At 43.6% G+C, this 27,792-nt stretch overlaps 2 protein-coding genes across 3 annotated transcripts in view; one reads left to right on the top strand and one right to left on the bottom strand.

Moving 5' to 3' along the window:
• The window catches only part of TSHZ2 (teashirt zinc finger homeobox 2), a 231,100-nt gene extending 221,690 nt beyond the window's left edge, over window positions 1-9,410 (top strand). Inside the window, exon 3 of the mRNA XM_053992646.1 lies at window positions 9,325-9,410. The gene's annotated coding sequence lies outside the window, so the exon portion shown is untranslated. The remainder of the gene's footprint in view (window positions 1-9,324) is intronic.
• ZNF217 (zinc finger protein 217) lies at window positions 994-27,792 on the bottom strand. Of its 2 annotated transcripts, none has more exons than XM_053992642.1 (6): window positions 27,733-27,792; window positions 12,126-13,931; window positions 9,973-10,098; window positions 7,577-9,160; window positions 4,242-4,365; window positions 994-3,089 (listed from the first exon to the last, which is right to left on the bottom strand). In XM_053992642.1, the coding sequence occupies exons 2-5, from the start codon at window positions 13,522-13,524 to the stop codon at window positions 4,256-4,258; spliced, it is 3,219 nt and encodes a 1,072-aa protein (XP_053848617.1). In that variant the 5' UTR covers window positions 13,525-13,931; window positions 27,733-27,792; the 3' UTR covers window positions 994-3,089; window positions 4,242-4,255. The 2 variants fall into 2 exon arrangements, with proteins under 2 accessions (XP_053848617.1, XP_053848618.1); XM_053992643.1 differs by lacking the exon at window positions 27,733-27,792 and adding an exon at window positions 27,029-27,095.

Raw genomic sequence — 27,792 nt, 5'->3', positions numbered from 1 at the left:
CCTTCAGCACCTGCTCCTCAGTCAGCACTGGAGCTGCCCCTTGGTTTGAGTTTTGGTCACGAGCAGAGCTGACACACCTCAGCCCTGGCACAACCAGGCTGATCTGAAAGCACCCCCAGGGACAGGCACGGAGCAGAGCCAGGGCTCAGGATGGCTGCAGAGCTCACACCCACCCGGGGACACCCCGCTGTCCCCCCCAGCCAGTGCCACCAGCCCCTGGGACCGACACCAGTGCACTCCTCACCCCTTTGTGCCCCACAGGCAGGACTCACCGTTTCATTTCCACCTCGTTTTGGCCAGCAGCTCCCACATTTGGAAGGTTTCACCCTCCCCAGCGGCGCTGCTTTTGTGAAATCAAGAAGCTGGCCCAGAGCAGCCCAGCCTGGACATGCAGGAGGCTGTGCCCCTCGTTAGTGCCCCTCGTTAGTGCCCCCAAACGGGGCTGGTGCACTCCGGGGCTCTCGGCAGGTGAATTCCCTTTCTCCCAAGGATGAGTTGCCTTGGACCAGTCTCCCCCCAGTGCCTGCCAAGCTGGTAATTTCAGTTTTGAGATGTGGTCAGAGGTGCTGGTGAGGTCTGGCACCTCAGGAGAGTTCCAAGAACACAACAGACCTAGAAAATTTTGCAGAACATACGTGGTTTAAAAAAAAAAACAAACTAATAATAATTTAATACCAATTATGCAGTCTCACGATAAAAAACACAATTAATGCTCCTCTCAATGTTATTATCACAAAAAAATGCATTTAATAACTCAGCTTCCTTTCTTGAAAGAAAATAACTGCAAGAGAAGAAAGCAAAAGTTTCTTCCTTATTTCAAGACAGATTTTCTGGGGAGTGACTCATTATTTTCATGTAACTGAACATGAATTTGGATTTGGTTATTGGCAGCTTCTCCCTCTCCCCCAGCCATGCGAGGATGGTGAAAGGTCAAGTGAACATGAAATTCCAGGCAACTCCTTTTAAGCCTTAAAAGCAAGACACAGAAACCAGTTTTGCAAAACACCAAGTCTATATTTACATCCACATGTAATAATATACTCAACTAAAGTGAAATACATCATAAATTAAATGAGTAATGTGTGCCTGCTGCTTGCCAACTTCCGGTTCCAACAATTAAAATAGAACAAAATGGAATGAAATAAATACATTTAAAAAAGAAAAAAAAAGGAAAAAAAGATCAACAATTTGTACCTCTATATATGCACTGTTATTTCCAAAGGAACATACAAAACCAGTAGTATCCCAATAGTTAATACTGATGGGCAAAGTGTGGTGATGCTGCCATGGAATGGAGTCTTCAGGTCCATTTTTCCATTCCAACCCTAAAAAAAGCTTTGAGGGAAACTGTACCAGCATGAAGGGAGATTAAAAAACAAACAAGCCTTAGGTCTGTTTGCTGCAACACGTTTAAAAAGCAGCCCTGCCCCTGTGGCACAGGCAGAGCAGCTCCAGCCCTGCACCTCCGGGACAGGGAGAGATCACACACAAAAATAGATTAACCCTTTTCCAAGTGAATTCATCTTCAAAAAATAGGCTATAAAAGTGCAAAACTAGGAAAACAAAAAAATCTAGATTATGTACATATGGCTCAGCTTATGAACAGGAAAACAGGTCAATAGTGTACAATTTCCTGATACACAGCACTTCATTCCATTGCCAGTTTACAGAGACATTAAAAACCAGTCCCATTTACAGGAACTAAGACAACTGGAACATCTCAAGTTGCATAATGAAAAAACAAGAGTTTCTAGGTTTTTTTTTTGCTATTTTACATTTGCTGTAAGAGGGAAGAGAGAAAAACAAACAGTGCAAAATATTTAATTGTTTTGTTTTACTAAAATATATGGAAGTCAAAGCCAGGTACAGAAGGAATTAACTCTTAACTACAACTTCATGAGAAGAAACGAGGAAGGCAAGTTAAAATATGCAACAGTTCTGCTTTACTGGCTGGTAACTGGCCATCTTCCCTTTACAAAAATTAAACTGCATGTGCATTAGAAAAAACTCTTGTTGTCTTCACAAAAAAATAAAAGGAGATATTCTCCCATTTACAGGTTATTTCTCACTCATTTTAAACACCCAGTAGATGCTAAAACTTGACATCAAGAAGCTTCCAAGCACAGTCAAGTAGGCTCCATCACAGCCACATCCCTTTTGAAGTCTGCAGAACCCAAATTCATCTTTCAAGGCTCTTATTTGAGACTTTACAGCTTTGGACAAAGGTGCAAAGGAGTTTTTTTTTTTTTTTTTCCTTGAAATGTGACTGTGTGGAGCTTAGTACAGAACCAAACATTTGAAACATGGAGATTATTATTGTTTCTCAAGCAAGTCCCAGGGATTTTCTGTTTGGATGGTGGCAGAGGTGTTTTTAAAGAGGCTTCTCTGAAGAACAGCAATCAGTGCCAAGAGAAGAATCCAGCCACATTTCAGGAAATCCAAAATGTCAAGTATTGCCTCATGCTTGCATTTAAAACCATGCTGGAAAGAACCCCAGAGCAGCAGAGCCCTCCAGCACGTCCTGGTCCTCACCCAGCCAAGGCAGCTCAATGTCAGCACCGTTGCTTTAATGTTCACAACATTTATAAACCGGACACTTTCAGACAGTTTATTTGGAACTTTTAAAAAACTAACATAGTTCAACAGGAAAAAAAAAAAAAAAACCAACAGATGAGAAACTTTCACTTTTATGAAAAAGGAGCATTACGCCAACAGGATTTTCAACTTCAGTATTTACAGTTTACCTGAGGTGCAACGATATATATTCTTTCCAAGAGAAACTCTTCAGCAGCGCTCAAGTATGTAAAAATAGAACTCCTACCTAATATTTGGTCAATTAATTCTAATGAAAAATACTCAAAAGTCAAGGTCAAGATATACATTCTCCACACACCTTCATAACCCAACTGTTTAGACTACTTTTGTATGGCTATTTGGTACAAAATGTTAGAAGAACCAATATTATAAAACTGTAGTGTTTCTATATACAGTACAATCACAGCTTAGTTCAGTAGCTTTCACCGTTTTCTCTTCCTCAGGGGATGAACTGCAGGTGTAACTCCATGGAATATGCACTTGTGTCCTTAGACCTGGAGGGGGAAAAAAGAGGAAAAAATATTAAATTTGTGGTATACAGCTCTAAAATAGCACAGCACGGTTCTTGTAAGGAGTGTCTTTATAACGAAGGGAATTCCTTCCACATCCTTGCTAAAGAATTGATGTTGTCATGGAAGTCGGGATTGCCAGCTTTAATCTGGCAAATAAAGTCTACTTTGGAAGATGCTCTGCCCCAAGAAGAACCTCAGGCATGAAATCAAGTTAACAACACAACCAGACACATCTGTGCTTAGCAGGGGAGAGTAAGAGCAGTAAGATTAGAAGAGTACCAAGCAATAAAAGTGTTTTAAAAGCTGTCAACTCAATGTCAGACAGTTCTGCTCCCAACATCTTTCCATAAAATCCTGTGTGCTGGCCCAGGTGCTACAGCATTCCAGAAATATTCCTTAAGTATTCCCCTTAAGAGGGAAATCACCTGTAGCTCTGGGTTAAAAAAGGCAAACAGATCTATTTATTTCTAGTCCTACAGAGCACTTCTGTCCTGAGCAGTGAAGGGGGTTGCAAGCCCAAGGGTGTTGAGGTCTCAGATCCATCTGCAGCACTGAGGAGATGAACTCACAGCACCAGGGCACAGCTTTCACCTGACCTTGCCCAGGAGGGCACACCCTCCCCTCTGCTGAGCAGGGAAAACCAGCTGGGATAACCTCTGGATGGCAGAGAGAAGCTGCCTCCCTTTTTCCTCTGGACTCAGCCACCCCGGAGCTGTGGTCTGAGGGGTCCTGGGTGCTCAGCAGGGGCAGAGGAGCAGGGTCTGCACCTTCAACCAGCAAAGCCCCAGCACCCACGACTGAGTCACTGGCACTTCCTCTCACTTCTGCTCCTCCACCCTCCTCAAGGACTGACTGAGCTTCCACTTCCTGACTTTCACTGAACACTTCCCACTGGAATTGTAACTAACCAATGCATTTCTCTAGTGTTACCCTGCAAATTCTCTTCAAAAAAGGAGCCTCCTGTCCCTCTACTCCAACCATCAGTGCTGCCACCCCGGCATCTGGTGATTTTAAAAGGAGGAAATTTCTATCTTTTCAGGCTCAGACTTTCTCCTCATGCTGTGCAGGAACCTTTGATGCCACCAGCACCCCATGCAACATTTAAGCAACAATTAGTTCAGAAGGTTTGTGTACCATTCTTGAGTGATTCAGTTCTTCTTGTCACTGGGTCTGAAGGGTGTGTTCCCCACAAAGGGCTCGTAACTTCTCTTCTGCAGAAGGTTGCTGGGTAAGTGTTGGTATGACACTGATCTCTTTCCTGGAAAGAAAAGTCATTTAAGGGAGTTAGCATTATTTCCTGCTCCTCTCAGATCCACCTCAGCATCCAGAATCCAAAATATCATCTCACAATCGGGCCTCAAAAATCTAGATATTCCTATTATAGCAAATTCAGAATCCAGAATAAATACAAGGAGAATGAAAAGATAATTTAACAAATTTGTGCTAAGACATCCAAGTGATGTCTTTGCTTAACTCATCCCACAGCAGATGCCCCACCTAAGGAGGTCTAAGTGCTGCATCCCTAATGCCTAATTCAGTTCCTGTATTTGTTTGAAAACTGTATTTTTCAATGAGTATTTGAGAGGGAAACCAGGGATACTTCACTGCTGCCATCAAGGATTACATGGAACTCGTGACACTTAAAGGAGTGTTAATACACATTTACTTGCAGACCTTTGTTAAGCAATTTTCAGTCTAGTATACAGGTGGTTTTGTGTTTATCTGAGACCATTAATTCACATTTATAGATGTGAAATCAATGCCTGTTCCATATTAAGTCTCACTAGCTTAGGCAAGCAGTCAAAAACACGTCATAAAATTAGGGCAAAAAGTCCAGAATCATCACTCCCACAGGATCCAACAAGCCCAACTGCCATCCATATTCCATGAAAGCTTCCAGTGCAGCATTGAAAAAACCCTCCTGATCTTTAATTAAATTAAAATGGCACAGCCAAATTAATATTTCAACAGAATCCACGGAGCCATTGGAGTGTGTCACGAGCAATTGTCTTTAATTTGCAGCCTCTGCCAAATCAATCAGCCAACAGGTTATCCCTGATAACATGTTGCCATTGCAAAGGCAACTAATTTGAGAATAACACAAACTGAGTGGTTTCAGAATGTTTCTGTCTCTTCAGGGCAACACGGGATGGCAAAGCTTACAAGCAATAAGGGAAGGCATCATGCTTTAATCAAGTTTGCCAAGTGGAACATATTCTCCTGACAACTTGATCCAGCATTTAACATGCGACAGAACACGTTCAGGGCACCACGAGGATGTTGCCACAAGGCACAGGGGCCCTTAGAAAAAAGGTTTTGACATTGTGGTTTATAAAATCAGCAGGGCTCAAGAGGAAGAGAGGGCAGAAAGCTGCAGGTCTGCACCTGCACAGCTCTGCAGATGGTATCACGCAGCTGGAGTCTAGAGAAACTGTTGTGTTTCAGATTTTTAACGAAAAATAAAAAGGATTTTAAAGAAACTTTTATCTCTGCTCTCCACCCACAATAAAATTCTGACACTGAGAGGTTGCTTGGCTGTTACCCTGAACCCTTCTCAATAACTATCAAGGTTTGGGTTGGGTACTTCTAAGCAAATTGGTTGAAAAAACAAGAAATTAACCTTACAAACCTACATCTTCTAGCCCAGGGCTTTTATGAAAGTTGCTACGAAAACCCAGTAGAGGGGGGCTTGTTTCAGAGTCTGTCCAACGGAGCTAACAGCCATAAAAAGTTGCTTTTCTCGCCCTGAGCCAGCACCGGGTATTGAACAATGAAATCCTCATTTCCATGACAACAATGCTGTCAAATTAGCTGCAGCCACAGTTCTGAGCTCTAAATAACAAAACCAGAGCAAAGTTCTTGACTGCAGGGCAGTGTCTCCAGGGGAGAGGAAGCAAAGCCCAGCCTGGAGACTTCCCTTAACAGGTGGAGCTTCCAAAGGAAGAACCAGGTGGATTCCAGTGAAGTCACTGTTTAAAAATAGAGCTGCTCCTGCAGCAGCTGCCCTGGCTCACACCTCCCCATCCCTGCACACACTCACTGATCCCTCTCTGCAGCTCACCCTCTCACATCCCCAGGACAGCAACTTCTGTGCTCCTGGCTGCCCCTGTGCATTCCTCACAGCAGTTCAGGGTACACACAAAAGCAGGAATTAACCCCATTTCCTCACCCCTCCAGTGACCCATGGTGCTTTTCCTGCTCCACTCCCTGCCCAGCCTGGGCACACAACTGTGACACCTTCCCTCACCTTTCCCTACAACCCAGGAAAGCCTGCATATTTATATATAAATATATATAAATATGAATTATTTACATGTGCTATATTTTTGAAGTCCACAGCCTTAAAACAAGCAAACAAAAACCAGAACAGAGTGAGCAAACACTTATTTTTTTGCCTCATAACTAAATGTGGATTCGGTATTTGCAGTTTGCTCTGACCTGAGGGAACACACCCCTGCTTGTTACCATCCCAGATACTTCCGAGGAGCAACTTTACTGCTTCCAGAGAATGGGAGCATTCAGAGTTCAGGAACTTCATAGACTTTCAGACTACACAGCCCACACAGGCTATTCATTTTTATAATGGGATCTTCGTCTCAAAAATCAAAGTCCTGTATTTGTAGCTAAGTCCATGCTGAGCTCAGCTTCAAGTCATAAATACCACCTTCTACAAATAGTCAGACAACTGCTTAAATATCACCCAGCACCTTTTAATCTTGGCCTCCTGCTGACTTTTTGAAAATGTTGACCAAGGACGAAAACACAAAAAGCACAGTATGTATTTTGTAGAAGTACCAGAGTTCTCCCAATACATCACAAATCATCTATCTCTGCTAGACCCAGAAGTTTCCACAGAGCATTGCTACACCATAATTAGAATAGCAGAAATCTGTTGTCTTGATTTAACAAAGTATTCTGTTCCTACTAGAAGTTAAATATTAAAAAAAAAAAACCCATTGAAGAGCAGAAGCCTAAAATTTACATCAGTTTTATGATCTGCAATGCATCCTTTTCTGCTCTGGAAGGGAACAATTGCCCGTGGCAGTTTTTTTTTTTTTTTTTTGGTTTTTTTTTTTTTTTTTTGGTAAAAAGTTTATTATTATTCCAGATGGTCCAAGACTTCTGGCACATTAAGCACAAAGTCTCATTCCTTATCCTGGATGAGTCAACATGTCTGGAGTGGTCTGATGAGTAAACAATACATGTTTGCCATCAGAAACCCATGGCAGAGGGGAAGGGGGAACTTGAGGAACTTAGACCCCTCTTTAAAATTCAGCCCTTCCACACCTAATTCTCCAAGCCAGGAATTAGCTGAACCTGAATTTTAAGTTTAAAATCCAAGCACTGACTGAACTTGGTGAAATGCTAAGTACAGGCGTATTTTCAATGTTTCAAGGTGGGCACACACTCATTTATAGCCCATTCCCCTCCCTGTGCAGTGGTGTAAGAGGGGGAAGGAGGGACTGTACCTTCTCCTGTCGAGCTGGTGACCTGGCCATTGCTAGATCCACAAGAACCATAAAGTGATCCAGAGCTGTATGGCTCGTAAGGTTTGAGAGCAGCCAATCCATTGGGAGGATCAACATCATCTGCACTGAGGAGCCCTTGTTTGGTTGGCAGAACAGAGGATGTGGGTTTGGTGCGAGGGTATTCCTGAGGTAGCAGATTTGCATATCTGTTTGCAACACGAAATCTGCTCATTTCGTATCTCCTGTAATTAGCCAGCGGAGAGTCCAGGTGCTCCACAGCTACCACAGAGGGTTTCATCCGTTTGGAAGAGGTTTCTCCATAGTCCAGAGTTGCATTGCTCCCAGATTTACTACAGAGATAGTCTCTCCCTCGCTGGCAAGCCCAGCCAGGTTCATTGAGGTGAGACTCGAGAACCCCATTCATGCTGCTGCTGACCAGACCAGACTGAGTCACTGGGGCACCCAGAACTTTGATTTTATAGTCAGATTTTTTTACTCTGTCCAGTACTGGAGAGATCCTGAAACTGGAGTGCACTTCTTCTTGCTGAGGTTGTCTGTAGTTGTTTGCCTGAGCTCCGACGTTACTTTGCTGTTTATGAAACTTGAGGTTACTGGGGGCTGTACTGCTCGACTCGCTCACGGAGAAGAGAGGGGCTTTGTTCTGAGGAGGGGCACACTGCTTGGCTTTCCCTGTGTGCAGTGGTTTTTGCTGTGGATTTGTGGAAGCCTTGTTCTTATTGGGATGGAGAGGCAGAGGAGGCACATCCTTGCCCAGCAGGGCCGGGGGGCAGCCCGTGCGCCGGGCCTTGGCCAGCGCCTTGCTCCTGTAGCCGTTCTTGTTAACCGTGTCAGGGTTGTACTTGTGCATCAGCCTCTGGTGCATCATGAGGACCTCGGGGTAAAATGTCCTGTAGGTACAGAAGGGGCAGGTGCTGGGGGCCAGCAGGCCTCTGCTTGTGATCACTGAACACTCCTGGGAAGTCTTACTGGACAAGTCCAAGGGCTGCTCGTGACAGTCCATGACAGGTCTGCGTTTGTAGTTCTCAGTGCATTCTTGCATATTGTTCACATTTTTCCCACCAATAAAAGCACAGATATACTGCACATCATCTTCCTCTGATGCCACAGAAGCCTTTCTCTCTCTTTTAGGCTGAGCCTCCTTGGTTTCCTTCTCAGCCTTTAGTTTCTCTGGGTAAGGAGCGGGCACGGTCTCAGGTACTTGATTCAAACTGCTACAAACAGAACCTTTGTTCGATTCCCTGGAATTGTTCTTTACTTTTAAAAAGACTGTGCTGCCTACTGCATTGCTCAAGGACAGAACTTCCTTTTGCTGCTTGGCAGGTGGGCAGCTCTCAGCATCTTTGGCACCATCAAAAAGCCGCTTTAGATTTTTGGTTTCTGGAGCAGCATCAGCAGCCAGTGACAGCGCCGTCTCCTGACCCCGCAGGGAACCTTTGCTGTCACCCTTCCCATCAGCTGCACTGTCACCGTGCCTGTCCTTGTGGTGTCTCTCTAAATGATACCTCAGGGAAGTTTTCTGGGCTGCTGCATACTCACAGAATTCACATTTGTACGGCTTTTCACCTGCAACACAGATTTATCAGTAAATCAGTCTGAGATTTGAAGGCTTGACCACAAACGCAAGGGAACACTGTGGACTCAAACACTGAAACTGATTTCCTCTCCCAAGTCCCAAACTCATGTAAAACATTTAAACAACGGTATCTTAATTCTTTTCCTAACTACAGTGCCATCTTCTGGCTGCGCTGGGATGTTTCCACACGCTGGCTATGGATGGAGATGGGAGCTGACAACGTGGCTGGCAGAGAGAAGCAAGGAGTGGAACTCTGGGTCAACCCCAGCAAGCTGCAGCCCTTGATCATCCCACAAGTGTCCTGCTCCCAACAGAAACGGGACAGCTCAGCTGGAAACACAGCTGCCTCCCAGGAACACACAGGCAGCAGTAGGAAGGGCTTGTCTGGCTATGCAAAACAAGGAGCTGAGTTGAAAAAAAGAGACCCAGCTTTTCCCCAGGTAGCAGCAGCTGGCAGACAACCAACTTCACACTTGAGAAATTGGTTGGCCTTTAAATTGAAACCAAACCCCAAACTTTTGCTACGCCTCTAAAACATAGAAGAAATTACAACTTTAAAATATATGGTTTTAACAATACTTAATGCATTTAGCATTATTCAAAACCATTCATACTTATGTAAATAATTCAAATAAATTTTAATGGCAATTATTTAATTTTGTTTCAAATTAGAGAAAACTTTGTTCTTAACATCAGCAATTTTGAAGGCAGTTTCTGTTTTTCATAAGCAAAATCAAACATTGTATCCAAGTGGATTCAGCAGATTTCCCTGCCCTCCTCAAAAGGTGTAGCCCCCATTTACCTGTATGAGTTCTGAGATGAATATTGAGGTAATAATTGGAGCGAAAATACTTTCCACAGTAGCTGCATTCTCTGGAGGTTCCAAGGGTTTTAACTTTTGTTCTTTCCAAACTGTCTTCATTTTTATCTTAGGGAGAAAATACAGGCATATTATGAAGAGCAAATGCAAGTTTGCAGTCTTGCTTAAAACAGTAACTTTTTAAATGATAAACAAAATTCTGAAATGCTGTCAAATTTTACATTCTGCAAGTAACTTTTGCTGTGTTTTGCTGCACTCTGGGTAACAAGAGCACAAGACATTGAAGAGATTTCTGTCCACAACCCTGTGGTTGGTGACAGTGACCAAGGAGCCCAAACAAGATTTCAACCAAGATTCGAAGAAGAAGAAAAGTTTTCTTTATTGACCTAGAGAACCCTGATGGTTATAAACTGTATTATTTTATTAAAGGGGATGTTTGAATTAGTGCGAGTGGGATGATTCAAACTAAAAACGTGCTCTGTACACAACAGCCAAACACAGAGAGGTGGGGAAGGAAGGCAAATATGCTTTTTCTTTAGAATTAATTCTAACAATGGTATTACTATTTATGTGCTAATCAATGGAATGTCTGTAGAGAAACACTCCTAAGATTCGATGAGGAGTATTTCACTGTATTAATACGGAGTGAGGAAGTGCCAGGGTGTCCCAATGGGTGCCCCGGGTATTCCAGGAACAAATCCAGGGATGACCGAGCAGCTCCACTCCAGTGCAGAGGCAGGAGGTGCCACAGGAGGGCGGCAGGGACAGCGGAATGGCAGAGAATTCACCCAAACACCAGCAGCAGCCACAGCGACTGCGCTGCAGCTCCCATTGAAAATCCACACCACTCCACTCAACACCCAAGGCAAGGCTGACTGGAAACCCTGGGAGGAAGGAGACCTTCGGCGTGACTAAGAACTCGGATATAGAATAGACTTGAAAGAGTTCTTTTGAGGTTCCTGCCTGCTGGAAAGTTTCTCTCCTGGAAATGCTGCGCATGGCTCAGCCCTGGTGAGTCAAACAAACAGAGCTCGTGTCTCCAGAGGTGTGACTCAGCAGCTCACACCGAAATCTGCTCTGCTTTAGGATAAAGCGCTGAGAAACAAAATAAGCAACTTCACATTAGGTAATCATTTCATTCCTTTGTTCCTGCAGGCAAAATAAAGGGCTGCACATTACCAGAAATGGCAAAGTCAGGCCTGTGTGGGTGCCAGGACATTCTGTTCGCCGTGTCTTGCCCTGAGATTATGCAAGTGTCTGTTCTTTAAAGCCGGCTGGGAGCATGTCACACACAGAACCGCAGATTAGCTGGAGACTTTCTGCCAGGCCTTTTGTCCCCTGACATGCAATCTTTTTCAATTAAGGAATCATTCAGTATCACTTGCTTTTCTAAGACACTGTGACATGCAGAATGAATCCTGGGTAATGTACAGATGGAGTCCATCCACGCTGTCAGCAATCCTTCCAGGCACAGGAGGTAACTATACACCTCTCTTACACACAGCTCCACATATTAACAGCCTGTGTCCTTACACAAAATGATTCGAACATGCTTGTTCTGACATTTAGACTTTCAAATTACTGTTCAAAACAAACACTGAACTTGTAGTTAGACAGAAAAAAGTTTTAAATTGTCCTTTACTTCAGAGCCTCAAAAACTGCTGGTGCCGAGCACTGAACATTTTTTTGCCCTTACATGAGAAAGGGGGGAAGATAGTGAAACTGCAATTATTTCTCATAAAATATTCTTTGTAAAAAACATGTGCTGGATGAGAAGGGATATGGAACACTCCAAAGCATCCAGTAAAGTCAGAGATAAGGGGTGATTAAACAGTGACTTTTTCCAGTTGTTAAACTCATTGCTATGAAATCTACTTCAATGACTGCAGTAACTGCAAGAAGCCCCAACACAACTTCAAAGACATCAAAATGGCAGCATCCAAACCTTCCTTACCCTCTCATTTTTCTCTGTTCCCTTTCCCCCACCATAACATTCCCTGCCTAGTTTTTTAGCATTTCCTATCACGTTCTGAGAAGATAACGGAAAAGCACGACGCATTCTTTGGCTCTAAGGAATTCCTAAACAACTCTCAGTAACAGCCACTTCAGGCTGAAGTGCTCCCAGTGCTACTCACCTAAATTAATTGTTTCTGGAAGCCCATCTTCAGAGCCATCCTCAGAGCCTCCCTCCATCCTCTCTGCTGCCCCGTTCTCCTCCAGGTTCCCAATGATGTCGGCACAGTAGGTCCTGGCAGCAGTGGAAGTCTCTCCATCACCCCGCCGGTCCCTCTTGTGCACTCTGGAGTGAAGGACCAGCTGGTGGTATGTCCTGAAGGCTTTCCCACACTCAGAGCAGTGGGTTGGCTTCTCTTTGTTCTGGGATGATTTAGAATCCATCTCCATAGAAGGCACTTCACCAGCGGGATGTTTCAGTTTGTCCTGGGTTAAGTTACCATTCCCTGTGAAACTGCTGTTTTTATTTACCTTTGACTTCCCTGTAGTTTCAGCCTGGCTACCTTTATTTGCATTCCAAATTTCACAGAGTTCTTCTTTATCTGAAGATGACTCATCGTTGTCTGTACTTCCTTCTTGCCCTGGCTCTTTAATCTGCCCGTGGCCAACTGCAATTTTACCTTTGGTAGCCAGCTGCCATGCTTGGTACGTGGTGAAAGGATCCAGCTCAGCGATCCACTTCGCAAGCTTCTGCAGTTTGTCCTTTTCTGGAACTGAATTTGGTCTTAAGTTCAAGAATTGGAAAAATTCCTGGTTTTGAGATATTTCTTCTGCATTGACTTCAGCAGTCACTTGGGGGCTTTCACCATTGGGAACTGATTCTTTGGTATGCACTTTACTGTGCTCAATTAGAGTCTCTTTATTGTGAAATAAGAAACCACAAACCATACAAATTTTGTAAGGTGACGTTACATTTTCAGTTACGTGCTCCTGCACCACCTCATTTATTGTGATGGGGCCTTCAGAACCCTGCTGATGCTTGTTTCTAGAACCAGGTTTTCCAGTGTGTGTTCTCATATGATTTTTGAGGAACCAAGGCTCTTTAAATCTTCGCCCACAAACATTACACCAATACGTGAAAGAATCTTTATGCTTTTTCATGTGCGCCTCAATGTCAAAAGCTTTATCAAACGTTTGCCCGCAAACTTTGCAGCTCAGCTCCTCGCTGTCCTGCTCGTTGCTCGGTGAAGGTGAGCTGGTTCTTACCTGACACTTATCCAGAGGGCTGAGATACTCTGCCTCCACCCTGAGCACGGCCGGCTCGCACAGCGTGGGCCTGTGCTGCGTTAACACGTGCTTCCCCAGCTCCTCGGGGTGCTTGAAAGTCTCGTCACAGAACATGCAGTCCAGGGGCATGCAGCCCTCGGCCTGCAGCAGGAACTTCTCCTGCAGGCTTTTGTAGGAGATGGTGTTTGTTCCTTTGATGGTCATGGAGGCATCGCTGGTCTCCATCTGGGCTCCCACGGCGCTGGCTATTCCCTCGGGTCCGTCCATGTATGCCAGGAGAGGCTGCGTGGGCATCTTTCCTCCCTTCTGCTCCCTTTTACATCTCTTAGTGGCAGCCTGCACTTCTCTGGGGGTGCTCCCTGATCACAGTAAGGACACTTGTAGAGTTCTCCAACATGTGCTCAAAACTCTGCTCAGATGGAAAACCTCTGCCAGGAAAATGATTTTTTTTTTTTTTTTTTTTTACACCAGCAGAAAATTGTTTCTTCTTCAGCTTTATGTGCTTTCACACATCCCAGCAGAAGTATCCAAAGATTTGCTCAGTGACGGGATGAGGTTTTTTTTTGGATTGTTTCTTCAGATTTTTCAAGTCTACAGATACAGTCAGTTGCACTTAGGTTTGTTGCACAAACTTTTCAAATAGTTGCATTGGGTAAAATACACTCAAGGCCAAGTTCAGTGCCACAACGAAACTCCAGCACCTGGGAAAGAGAGAAAAGAGTGAGTCAGACCTTTCAAAAGAGAAGCATTGTCTCCCAAATAATGAAAATATTAGGGCTGAGATCCATCAAGTGCTTTAGAACAAAGCTTATTTTTAAGAGCCAACGAGGGATAGGTAGAAGGCACCTGGGTCACTTTTCTACCTGCCACAGCTGAAATAGTTTGAACATCCCTCTGTTTACAGGTGTTATTTCTCTGCAAGACTTTCTCTGTCCTTTCTAAACCTGCACTTACCCCGTTATATAAAGCTGCTGAAACCATATTTCAGTGCACTCCTGAACTCCTAACAATGCAGTAGCCCAAGTAACCTTTCCTTGAACCTGTAAAACCACAGCAGAACTTCATTTGTTTGTCCTCTAAAGGCTGTTAAGCAAAAGGCTTTTTTTTTTTTTTAGATAGCTTGGCATCAGCTTTTATAGTTCTGGTACACAGGGAGTGTCAGCATAAGTCTTTGTATTAAGGAACATTCACCAGTCCCACTACTCAAAGCTTTCCCTATCACCCACAAATTTACAATGTCTGTGACAATTTTAGGCTGGTACAGTAAGAACATCTCAACATTTTGTATGAACTAATGATACTGTTTCTTGAACAGTATTTAAATCATCCAAGAGGCCAACTATTACATTATAAAACCAAAATTCTTCTACTTTCAAAGTGGCACAAAACAAAAAATGATTTATTGATTATGCTCACAAAGGAAGGTTTAAGATTCCACAAGATTAAAAAGGGTTATAATATAGTTAATCACAACTCCAATTTAAATCTCTAAGTCTACTGAGTTATAATGCCTCCTAGCAGCACCTCATGGGCCACTGCTTTGGGCTGACAAATTATAGTTTTGTGGAGTTCAGGACTCCAGCTGATTCAATTTTTGGGTAAAGGAAAAGTCTAGCAAATTAATACAAGACTAATATAAACTGCAGAAGAATCATTCTGAGACATTTCCAAATAAAGTAATAACTAATGAAAAGAATTCATTCAAAATCTGACTCAAACTTTGGCAAATTATTTCCTAAGAGCCAGCTGGCCAGTGACCATGACTTGAATTAATATGCCCTAAAACATATTATGCTCTATAACTCTTAGAGCAGAAAACAGCATGGACACAGTTGGGGTTTAAAATTCACCTCAATTTCCACCTCTGCCTTGCTTTTATATGGAAAAAAAATGAAGTATTTTGTTTTGACCCAAAGAAAGGACAATAATTCAACCACAGCCCTGCAATAGTTCAGGCTGTCAGCTTCCCATGATAAAAATGATTATCAGTAGACTCTCAGCTATTTCTAATCAGATCTGGTTGGACAGAAAAAGTGATCTTGAGCCACTAAATCTTAAACTATTTCAGTTTCCTACTGAAGCAGCTGGGGAAGGAAGCCTCAGCACACACTGGCAGGAATCATAGATCCAGCATCTCCAACACTTCATCCACTTCCTGCAGCCTTGCCCTGAGAACACTCCTTGCTTTTCATTTGAAAACTCAGCACCTCCTTTCCCATCACACAGACCACAAGATCCTGGGGCCTAATGAACACGGGTAAAAATAGAAAATAAAATAGAAACTAAAACACCAGAATGCCAGTAACAGGAGAAAATTATTGTTGCCAGCTACTTTTCATTTTTTTTTTTTGTGTTTCTCCAAAGCTTAAAGTCTCTTCACTGCCCAGTCCTCTAACCCAGGTTTACACAATCAACACAATATCAAGAATTTTCTAGGGTTTTTTAAACCCAAGTGTCAGGCCTGGGCCAAAGCCTTATCCCAAGTTAAACACAAATGCAGGACCTTGCAGAGTAAGGTGGAGTGTAAGAGAGAACAGATCACTGCTGATGGCGACAGAACCTGCATTTTCTGCAGCCAAAGTCTCTTTTCTAACTACGCCCTTTATCCCCATTTTCAGTTTCATCACTGCCATGATTAACACTTCCTCTCTGCAGAATGAATCAAAAATCTCCTGTAACAGGCAGCTTCACTTCAGTGTGGGGTGACACTTCTGCTTCTACTGCAGCCTTTGCCTTTCTCCCTTCCCCACTCAGCTCAGACCTTCCCTCACTCCCTATAGGCAGGAGAAGGAGCCAGAACCAAAGTCTGAAGCTCAAGTATTCAAAAAAACTTTTTCCCTTTTGTAAAACATCAGGAGAAAACATATCAAAGGCTGCTGGTTAGCATGTTTTATGCCTCATGTTTCAACTTGCCTTTTTGTTCTATTTCTACTGGAGTTTTAAAAGGTATTTTTTTACCCAACATGCTACAGCAAAGCTCAGTGAGTATCTGCCTGAAAATAAGTTTCAAATTTCAAAAAAAAAAAAAAATCCAGGCAAGATTTAAAAAGTGGAACAAACTTAAGAGTTGAGTGCATTTGCTTTCAGAGCCATAGGGAAGTGCTCTGCAGGAAGAAGTGTAAAAATCCTGCTACGGAGAGGCCAGAGGTATTTCTGGGGTAGGAAGGCAGATCCAAAGGGCAGTGCCTGCAGTCCCACAAAGTGAACTGCTGGGATTCATCAGCCACTACTTCCTCGCTCATGTCTACAAACAGAAAAAGCCAATTAAGGTTCACTGCGCTCCCACTTTGTGGCACTACAACAAATACACGACAGAGCAACAAGAATTAAGTCATTGGAGAAAGGAAACAGATGAGAAGCAGCAAAATCCACCCTCAGTGCCCTGTGCTTCGAGGCATTCTGGGGTGAGGTGAGGGAGAAGAGAGCTCCTTCTAACATGGGCCACCACACACGGCCCTACCCAAACCCAGCCTAGGATAAAACCAGCACTGTGACAGCCACGGCTCCAGGAAGTTTCAGAATTTAAGCGACAGGCAAAGATCACATCTAAGGAATGCCCCAGGCTGGTCACTGATGGGTGAAAAATCCACCTCAATCAATCAGTAACATTGGAAACAGGGCTGCTTCAATCCCATCTCAGCTGTCTGGCAAACAAAACCTGTCCTCACAACCACACAAACACGGAGTGTACAACCAACACCAGAGTCAGGAGAGGAGCTCAGCAGGAGCCTGGGGACAATTGTGGTGGCTATCAATAGGTTTGAAGCCCTTTGGAGACTTCATCAGAGCACCCTGCACCCTCCACCAAGCTCTGCTGGCTGCTCAGTGCTCTCGCTGCTTTTCATGGAGGCAATGAACAGTCCTAAGAAGCAGCCACAGCTCATCCTCTAGGCAGCAGTGCAAACAGAGCAAGATATTCCTGTTTCAGGAATCTGAAATGCCTCTTTGCAGCTCTTGCTCTTGGATACACAGGAGAGAGCAGCTACAGACTGGGAAAAAAACTGCAGGTAGCATTTCAGAAGGAAAGTGCAGATACAACTAGACAAGAATGTATTTCAACTGAGAAGAAGAAAGTACTAGAGTCAGGAGGTGAGTGAGGAAGCTCTAGTCTTATTCTGTATTTGGTGATTACACACTTCATTCTGATTAGATCCGTGCCTTTTACAAGTAGGAAGGATTTTATGCTCTCACTGTTCAGACAAGCCAACACATGCCAGAACTACAACCCAAATATCCCCACCAGGATTTTATCCATTAGTAACAAACCTTTTTTCCTACTGAAGATAATGTACCTTGGATTTGAGGACCAAAGGCTGATTAAATTACATTCCTGTCATTCAAAAGCCTGTAAGCAGCAGGAAAACTGTCCAGAGTTGCCTCAATTCTGTTGCTTCCTTGGAAAAGTGGACAACCTGCAACACTGTGACTACACCTGAAGGTCTGTGCAGGAGCTCAACAAATAAAGTACAGTACCTGCATTTCTTGTGCCTTCTTTCACTTTCAGAAGACAAAAGGACACACCAGTATCAGAGATACTGAGTAAAGGAACAGAACAAAACAGGAAATCCTTCCTTCCAACAGCTGAAAAGCGATAAACTCGCTACAGATGAACTCAAGGTTGAAAATAAAAAATTACTTATCCCTCTCACAAAGCAAGTCAAGAAATGCCACTTGTGACTTCCCTGCCCAGCTGCAAACGCCCCCCCTGTCCCTCCTGCCCGGCCCAGGGCTCACAGCTCCCAGGGGCTGCTCTGAGGGCAGTGAGCAGGGCAGGAGGAACCTGCACAGCTCCCCTGGACTTTTCCGGGAGTCACCAATTATCTCCGTTCGAGGGTGCCACCTACTGCACTTGATGCAACTAGAAATATATTTCAGCTGAGAAGACAGAATAAAACTACTGGAAAAGTTTTAGCCTGAGCATTAAGCACTCTTCAGTTCACAAGTGAGTCATCCCTGGCTGAGTATTTCAGCAGGTTCACAGCGATACTCATTATATTTATAAACACCACAAAACACCCATAAAGATTCCACTGGACAGATGAGAACATCTTGTTTTCATTGCACTTGTCACACAACCTAAGAACCACACCAAAACCCTGCTGCATATAAATGGATTATTAAAACAGAGAAAAGTTTAATGAAGTGCCTGTAGAGAAATTTAATTTATTTTTATTAAATTACACAACCCAAGACAACATATTACATAGTCTTGAAGATTTCTTTGGGAAATGACCTATCAGGAGTAATTTTATTGCATTTCTACTTCCTGCATTTCAAAATTTCCACAAATATGTAACAAAAACTCTAGACACACCTTTCAGAGAATAGCACAGCCTAACCATTGAATTTCCCATTTTAAATGCATTATAGAGGCACTGGGAATAAAAGTTGCATTGCAAGTCTTAGGATAAACAACTATTCTTTGTTAATTCTGTGCTGCAAAGCTGTTGTTAAACTTTTAAAAGCAACCTGGAACAATTACAGAAGTTAAAGTAGTTGCTGCAACACTTTCTGAAAAAGAGAAGTGAGAAAACTTGAAGAGTTACAGGCAAATCCAGGACACTGAAGTTACTTTTCTTCTCTGGCAGATAAAAACTCAGACACAACTACCTCAACAAACCCAGATTCTTAAATTCAAGGCCAGCAGCAAAATTATCACTGCTTAGCTGACCAGCTTCTCCCAGCTGCTGCAAATCAACCACTTTATTTTTTACTGGGTCTATTGGACTTGAGAAACTTACATGCAACTCTCATTTCCACTTTAAAAAACCCTAAAAAAAAAAGTTTTCCTCGTGTTTCAAGAAGTTTCAGGATATTAAGAGTCATTTTACATGAACTGTTCTTTCCTCTTGGTGTGTTTATGTCCCAGAACAGATTGCTGATAAATAGATTTTACACTGCTGCTTGCATACTGGAAATTACAAGTTTAACACCTTTTTTATTTCCAATTTCAAAGATTTACTCTAGTTGTTCCAGCCCTACCTAGGACCACAGATAAAACAGACCAGTTAACATCACTTTTAACAACACCTCAGTGGGACCACAAATAAAAACTACCTTATGTATGTTATCTATTTTATCTGGGCACAGCTGTGTTCAGGTGTAACACTGATCACAGGCAGAGCAGCTCATGCATAAATAAATACACCTTCAAATCCTCAAATAAAACCTGAGCTGAGCCTGAACTTAAACTTATTTAGGATGTTTTTTAATATACATATACATCACTGCATAAAGCTAAGGCAGCTGCACCACACCTACAAAGTTAAGCACAAACAGCACCCTAAAATAGTTCCTAACAATATTTAGGAGCTCCTAAATATTTAGATTTTGGGATGCCCTTCCAGTGTCCTGGCTGAGTGTGGTGTCTGCACAAGCCACCAGTGACCCCAGCTCCGTGCTGGGAGCAGTTCTGGTGTACCCTGGCATCCCTAAGCTCCCACACTTGGAAATTGAAGCCAAGTGTCACCGTGAGGTTCTCACTCACCAACTGGCCCAAAAGGTGAGTCAGATTTCCAAAGTCCACAGCGTGAAACTTTGTCTCTGCAGGTGGCAGGGGTTTATGGCAGCGGCGGGACTTCCTCCGTGCACTTCAGCAGAAACGCGTGTCACACTCGGGGCAGGAGGGGCTCTCCTCCCCGAGGCACAAATGCCCCTGCTGCCCCCATCTGACACAGGCACAGTCCCTAATTTCTGGGAAGATGCTGCAGTATTTGCTCCACAGGCCATGACCTTATTTCTCAAAGAATACAAGCGCCCATTGCCCACGACAACACCAGAAAGTTATTTAAGTCAGCCCAGATAAAACCTGACTTTGCAGAGCAGCACAGAAGCCAAGAATTATTCCTCATTACTGGGCATTCTGCTGCTTTCTAGGGAGGGAAAGAGCTACTCCCATTTACAGCAGATCATTTCACACAGCTTCCCAGAGTATTCTGCGTTAGCGGAGGAGCACGCGAGTGATCCCAGTGCTGCTTCTCGTCCACACCGAGCCTTTTATACTGACTGTGCAAGCACAAAACTGTTTTTTATACTTTGTTAACAGCTCAGCCTGATAAAGAACTAACACGAGCACTTGTAAAGGAAATGGAGATTCAGGGGGAGGAAGGGGAGGAAGAGAGTTGTTTGTTTCAGTTGCAGGAAAGATCAAAACGAAGATGTTCAGGTTAAAAAGAGAACATAAAAGATGACCCTAAACTGGAATTTCCACTCCCTCCATCTGCAAATTTAAGTCCCCCTCGTTAGTCTTCATCCTTCAGGCTTGAAGATTTCAAAGTTATTCCTAAACTTAAACTCTTTCATGGCTTATCCTTTTTATCCCCTCTAAGAGAGACACTCAGTTATAGTTCCTTCTAACACCACCACAGGGATTTCCAACACAATGATCCTAAAACAATTCACAAAAACACAACCAGAACATACACGGAATACATACAGCCAGACTTACACAGAATTCAAGACTGTCATTATCCAAGCATTTCTGCACACACATTCAGAAAGATTTTGTGTTGAAAGCCCTTTTGCAGTCAGATAAAACAGACACACATGCGAGTCATTTTCCCCCTGAAGCCTCACAAACAGGATTTTAATCACCAGTGGAAAATAGCTCATAGTTAATAATGAACAATATTAGGAAAACTCCCTCCCCCCATCTCAGACATCTATACTAATAAAAACAAAGGATATCCTCTTTGTCTAAAAAACCTTTTCCTGTGGAGTCCCTTTTTCTTGAAGGCTAGATGTCTACCAGGGGTTTGGCAGAGGATGGATGAGCTGAGTGTGTCTCCTCAGAGAACTGAATGCCTCTTCTATCAAAAGATGTAATTAGGCCTTTTAAAGCAGGCAACGTATAAGCTTGCAGCATTCTGCACATGTTTTTCCTCCACTGAGCAAGAGCAAATATAAAAGAGACTAATTCTTGGCATTAAAGGAGGAAGCACTACAAGTAAGTATTGACTTTTAAAGTTCAGAAGGACTGCTCAAACTGCCAGATTTTTTTTTTCCTTTTTCCCTCTGATTAGGAGAGAATTTCTCAGGAGCCACAAAACCAAAGTATACTTTAGACAACAGAAGTGGCCAGTACCTGTTGTAGAAGAGCTGAAAGATACAAGAATAACCCTATTTTAAATAAGTCTGGGACACATTTCACCACTGCTGCAGGATGATGCAACTTCATTAAATCAAGAAGTTATATGCACTTAAACTGGCAATGACCCCTTACCTGACAAAACAGTTTATTGTTCTCTCCACAGCAGGTAAAGGCTCTCGGTGGAATGAGTGATACATTTTTATTGTTGAGTCAGTCTCACCTTACACAGACTGCCTTGTATGTTTAGTCTTGGTTTTCATTTAAAAGAAGGTATTTTCAGAGACCTTAAAAGCAAATTTGACTTTTTTACTTCTTGGCAGAGGGATGTAAGGTCTCTCCAACAGCCACAACTACAAAGAAGTGGTAAATTCAGTTTACCAAATTAGACTTAATTCCTTATTACTCAAGAGCCAGGAGTTCCTCTGTAGCAATTACAGGCAAGTTGCATCCCTTTGGGCAGCATAGGTGAAATAACAGGAAAAGAGATTATTTTACTACTCCTGAATTTGAGAGAAGTGGTCACTTCCAAGGAGTTCCCTTTGTTAAGGCCATTAATGTGCCCTAGTGCTCTCAGCTGGCTTCCAGTCTGAATCCAACTCTCACCCAGCACAGCTCCAACTGCTGCCCCTGGGAAGGAACAGAGCAGTATCTGATCCCTGTCCTCTGCAGGACACTTGGAAGTTGTCACTCTCAAACACAACCACAATCAGGTGCTTGCAAAAGGTAGTCTTGAAAGATGGAAGAAGGTACAGAGTCCAGGGAAAAGACATTTACTTGCAGTTCAGTCATCCCCTGGAGCAGCACCTGAAGGTACTGAAATAGAAAAGTGATAGAAACAGAGACTTCCAAAAGCTGCCTCCTTTCTCCCATGCAGGTGGGAGATCTCCCAGAGACTGCTGGAGACTTTTTAACTCCCCAGCCTTACATTACCCCTCACCAGCGGGCTGCAGGGTGTGTGTGTGATGTACCCAACAGCCTGGGCTGCACAGGGCCAAGCTGGCCTGTAAAGCAGAGACCACAACTGCAAGAAACTGAGCTAACAGGCAAGTTCAGACCCCAATTATACCAGCGTAAGAACAAAAAAAAAAGTTACAAACAAACAGGAAAGGTGAACAGAAATTGAGGCTTCTCTGGGCCACGTCTACATCCATTTTCCCTACACGGTACCAAACATCAGTCCTTGGTGTAAATCTAAGCAAATCTAATTTGCTTCTTCCTGAGTACCAAAGGAAGGGCTGAGAGAAGCCCCAGGATTTCACCTATCACAATACAGGCCTCAGTTTCCCTGATGCAGCTCAATCAGAGCAAACTGCACTCCCTTTATGACAGTGAGAAATGCAAGTGTACCTATTGCGCATAAACAAACTCAGACTTTGATACTTTTAGTTACATAAAATCTGCAGCACATAGAAAAGCACCCTCCAGTCAATTATTCACTTCTGCTTGGATAGTTTTCTGCTCCAGTCTTGAAGTCACCCTGATCTACATAGATTTCCCCACATTTCCTCTTGTACTTTCTTTTGAAATCCTCAAGGCAGCCTGATAAGCAATTCCATCTCATTGTGTTTCCAAACACGTATGTCACCTATATTTTTAATTTCAAACTCATTTTTCCCAGCATGTACACTGCTCTACTTTGAAACTGCAAAGTCTGCTCTTATCACACTGCTTAAAAAAAAAAATAAGGAGGAAGAATCAAGAGTGCTAGATTTACGATAAGCTATAAACTATGCTCTGACCAAAGTCATATGATTGTAACAGTAGAAGTTTTTATGTATTTTTCCCATTGACATACACCCACGTTTGGCATAAACAAGCCTCATCAGCAACAAAAGGAGATTATTTGGCAATTTCACTGAAGACAAAAAAAAAAGCTGATTTCTAACAGCAAATTATTTCAAGAAAGCAACTTTCTGTTTGGGAGCACATTAAAACCTGGGTAAGTTTAGGCTGAAAAAGGCTTTTTTAATCCTAAAATACAACATGTGATGAAAATCTTACATAGCTTGGTCATATCCTTTTCCTTACTTTTGTATTCAGTTGCAAATCTCTTGTGGAATGAGTCACATCTCTCTCAAAGCACGCATACAGTAGTCAGCAGAATCCCCTCAGTGCATTCATGCACCAGGAAGAAAAACTTTATTTTTCCTAAAGTCACCTTAGAAAGGCACGGGGCGGGGGGGGGCTGATCAGAAATGCCCCAAAGTCGGTTAAAAGTTAAAAGCAATTTGCAAATAATGCCGGAATGAGATGTGGGAAGGCTCTGAGGGGGGTTGGAAATGCAGAGTGTCCCCAGTGAGAGCTGAGCTGGCACATGGCAGCCCTGCTGCAACCCAAAGGCTCCGTCCTGCTATATTTAAAGACAATACCTCAACAGTGAAGTATTACAACGTTTAAAGTGAGCTAAATAAGCATAAGACACAGGCAAATATCCTTGGTTATTTAATCATCCTGAAAGCAGCGTGGAAGTGTGAGGCTGAGTTCAAAGGTCAAACTCTTCTTTCAGCTTCTTGCAAAGAAAAGAAAGCTCAGCCCATTTTACCTTGGGGAGAGGGGGGCTGCTCTTTCCATATGCCAGCATTTCATAACACAGGAAAGAGGGAGTGTATTTACATATACACTGGATGGAATCTTTTCCTAGGACAATGCATTCCAAATCCAGATTCAGGTTAGAAAGAGCTGGGACAACAAAAAGTCCCAAAGAACAAAGGGAAGTTAAAATTTACTTAACGTTTCCCCAGAGCTTCTTAATTGCAAACTCTCAGATTTTCTTGTAACTAAAAGTTTACTGTAATCACTGCTTTGAAAGTCTAAGTGAAAGCCACAGTTCCCTTTTAAAATAATTTCCCTCTGATTACAGTAATAACTTAGCACTTTGTATAAAATATGGTATTAATCTATCAGCATAGCTCTAAATGAAAATAGTGGCAAGAGGAGATATTTCTGAAGGTTAAAGTAAGTGCTCAAAAAGGAATTTCTGGAGTGTGATCTAATGAAAGGGGAAACCAGAATCAAGTAGCCTTTTGTGTAAGACAGTCTGATAAAAAGGTGCTAAAGTTTATTATCTTCCTCTCTTTTCTAGCCCATACCCTAAATCTTGCTCTCCCCACCCCTCCACCAAAACAAAGCAAAACCAAAAAAACATTATTCACTTAAAGAGGAAAAGAAAGAAATCCTCTAATGCAAAGCCTGGAAGCCATTCTCTAAAGACTACTTAATATGAAACTTTGTTTACAAGACACCAATATAGCCTCCTTACCACACTCAAAAACAGAAAAACATCCACTTATTTAAAGAAATGCTTTTTCTATTTTCATCAACAAGGACGTCGGTATTCATTTTAATTTTAAATTCGGCCCCAACAGTGCCATATGAATGTTTTAAACTCATCTATGATATGCACTGTTTGAGAATGTTTAAACAAAGGAAGTAGGAAAAGCCTTAAAATACACAGCAAAACTTAATGGCTTCAATTTTTAAATATAGCCTGATTGCAGCATGGCAAAATTATTCTCTTATGCTCACAGTCAGCCTTCAGAAAGAATAAGTGCAGTCAGTGGAGTAATTTGTCCCACTGGAAATTCTGTATAAAACATCTACCTAAAATAAACAAGGCTTCGCAGCAAGAATCGCCAGTTGCCATTAAGGACACACCTTAAAGTTCTTACCACACAGTAACTAAACAAGTACAAACTAGTGGGGACTGTTTGCTACTTTTGTCTTAAAAGTTAATGAGATCAATTCACTGCTCAGTATCAGATCCTCAGATCATTTTCTGCAAAATGCAGCAGACAAACAACCCCCAAACACCAACATGCAGGCTTTGAGTGGCTGATGTGTTATCAGCAAGCCTGAGCTTCTCGCAAAGGCGAATAGAAATATTCACATTTAAACCTGACACCACGTAATAGTAAAAGGTAAAACGCTGAACTGCTCAGAATCTGGAGCTCTGGTACTGGAAGGCAGCTGTTGTTCCCCTGCCTTTTCTTTTGTTGTGCTTAATCTCATGTCAAGTCATTCAACCAACTCCAAAGCGATGAAGACATAATTGAACAACCTTAACTAAAAACTGATCTACAGTTCCTCAACTGCCATGTATGCTGTTTAAAGATTAAAAAAGGCTAACTTATGAAAAAGAATCCACAGAATTTAAATCAGCAACTCTGGTGCATGCAGAAGAGTTGCTTGGCTGAAGGCCAAGCCAATCAATAATCACTGTAAAAACCATGGTTCTAAAGTTATTTGTTTTTCGTATTCACCACCCTGAAAAACTTAAAAGGCAAAACTTGAAAACTCAGATGTTGATTTCAGGAAAGAGCCTAGGGATCGAAAATCCAAGTATTTTGCTCAGCATGACGCGATTGCTCATTAAAAAAAAACCACGTTGCAGAACGATCAGTGATCACAAAGCCACATTCCTGCTACAGATCTTAAAATATTGACTCAGTTACAGAACTAGTAAAGGGGAAGAAAAAAAAACCCTCCTCCACCCTCGCCCTCTTCCCTCCCCCTCTGCCAAAGAATGCAGTTTATCCTACTTATTTGCAACTGTCCTTTTCTATTATCCAAGGAAAGGCTGAAACCTCAGTGTGGACATCCCAAATTAAAGTCTTAGTCGTATTCCCAAACCTCCAGTTAATAGGAGCTCCTAAGAGCAATAAAACATGGCGTTAAAGCATTTGCAAGCCATTGTCATAGCCCTGTGCTCTGCTACCTTTGCAGCCCCAGAACCAGCCCCCAGCAAGCATGGAAGCGTTGGTCAGCAAGTCAATGCCTGCTATTCAACTTGTAGTTAGGCGTTTTATTTCTGTGTCTTCCAGATCATATCACTCCTGCATTTCACGGCCTAATAAAATGTGAAGAATGATATGCTCCCTTCTCTCCCCCCCTCCCTGCATCTGAAACTGCGTTATTTCCCTCTCTTCTTTTTCACACATTCTTACAAAAACTTCCCTTTTCACATACTTCTATAAGAAAATATTTCACTGCAGCTATACTTCAGTTCCTATTTCTATTTTCGATTTTCACTAGATTCTTCTGCTCCTGCCTCCCCCTCAAACCCACTGGTAGAAACTGATGTAGTTTTAAAGCTCTCAAGGTCATTTCAAAAATGAAAAAAAAAAAAAATGTTGCCTTAAAAAAAAAAACCTTTAAACACACAACCCCCCTAAACTGAACCTTTTCACATTCAAACGCCTTTCGTCAGCAGATCAATAACCCGACAAAGATTTTTGTTCCCCACCACTTCAAAACTATTACACTTTAATTCAAATACTTACTGGGAGTCACACAGCACATTTTATGGGATGGCTCATTAGAGAACATACAGACCTTACTTTGGGTGCAGGTTTTCTGTGTGGGAGACAAACAAACAAAAAAAGCCTCACCCCCCAAAACAGAAAGTCCAGGGGGCATCACGGAACAGGAATGAAATCCAATCTCTGGATATTCTAGAATTTTATTGTCCTCGTCTGGCAACCTCTTTTGTTGCTTAAGAAGTCAGTTCAGGCTTATTTATTTATTTTCTAAACTTCCTATTCCCCTTTAAAAAAAAAAAAAAAAAAAAAAGAAACACGATGCTAAAGAAATGATCGGGAAGGCTTTGGTCTTTGAAAGACAAAGGTAAATGAGACAAAAACTGGCAAAACGGATCAATAAACTTTTCATTTACAACCCCCCCCCCCCCCCTCCGCCCCGTGAGCCACTTACTACAAATCCTTCTTCCAGGAACATCTTTGACTCACAAAGAAATAAGTCTCTGGTCGCTGCACACCCCCACCCCGGCCGAGAACGGCCCCCGGGCCCGGCGCCTCGGGGGGGCCCAGCGACCCCCCAGGTGTCGGGCGGCAGCGCGGCCCCGTCCGGGGGCGGCAGGGCAGGGGAGGGGGCGGCGGCGGCGGAGCGGGGCCAGCGCCAACTTCGGGGTGGGAGGGAGCTGGGGAAGGGCTCCGGCCGCCGCCGCCGCTCCGCCCGCCCCGCCGTGGGGAGGGGGCGGCGGGAGGGGCCGCTACCTGCGGCCGCGGGCGGGGCCGGCGCGGCCACACACACCTGGGACCTTCCTCCGCCCCCCCGGCCCCGCGCTGCCCTTCCTCCTCCTCCTCCTCCTCCTCCTCCTGTGCCCCGCGGCCGCCGGGACAGCGCGGGGCTGCGAGCCCCGCCGCAAACCGGGGGAGGTGCGGGGGGGGCTGCGCCCCAAACCCTTCAGACATCGCGGCGGCAGCGGCCCCCCCCCACCCCGCGCTCACTCGCACAACCGGCCCCTCACGGCAGAGGCCGCCCGAGGGACGGGGCTGCGCCTGCCGCCGCAGGTGCCCCCCGGGGGGGGGGGCGGGGAAGGTGAGGAGATGAGGAGGAGGAGGAGGAGGAGGAAGGGGCCCGGAGCCCCCGGCAGGTGCCCCCCAGCCCTGCCTCACCTGACCGAGGCGCCGCGGGGCAGCGGCCGCGCCGCGCTCGGGGCACTGTTTGTAAACGGC

The sequence above is a fragment of the Vidua macroura genome, chromosome 17 (assembly GCF_024509145.1).
Source record: "Vidua macroura isolate BioBank_ID:100142 chromosome 17, ASM2450914v1, whole genome shotgun sequence".
NCBI classification, from domain to species: domain Eukaryota; kingdom Metazoa; phylum Chordata; class Aves; order Passeriformes; family Viduidae; genus Vidua; species Vidua macroura.
This window is presented reverse-complemented; position numbering and strand designations above follow the sequence as displayed.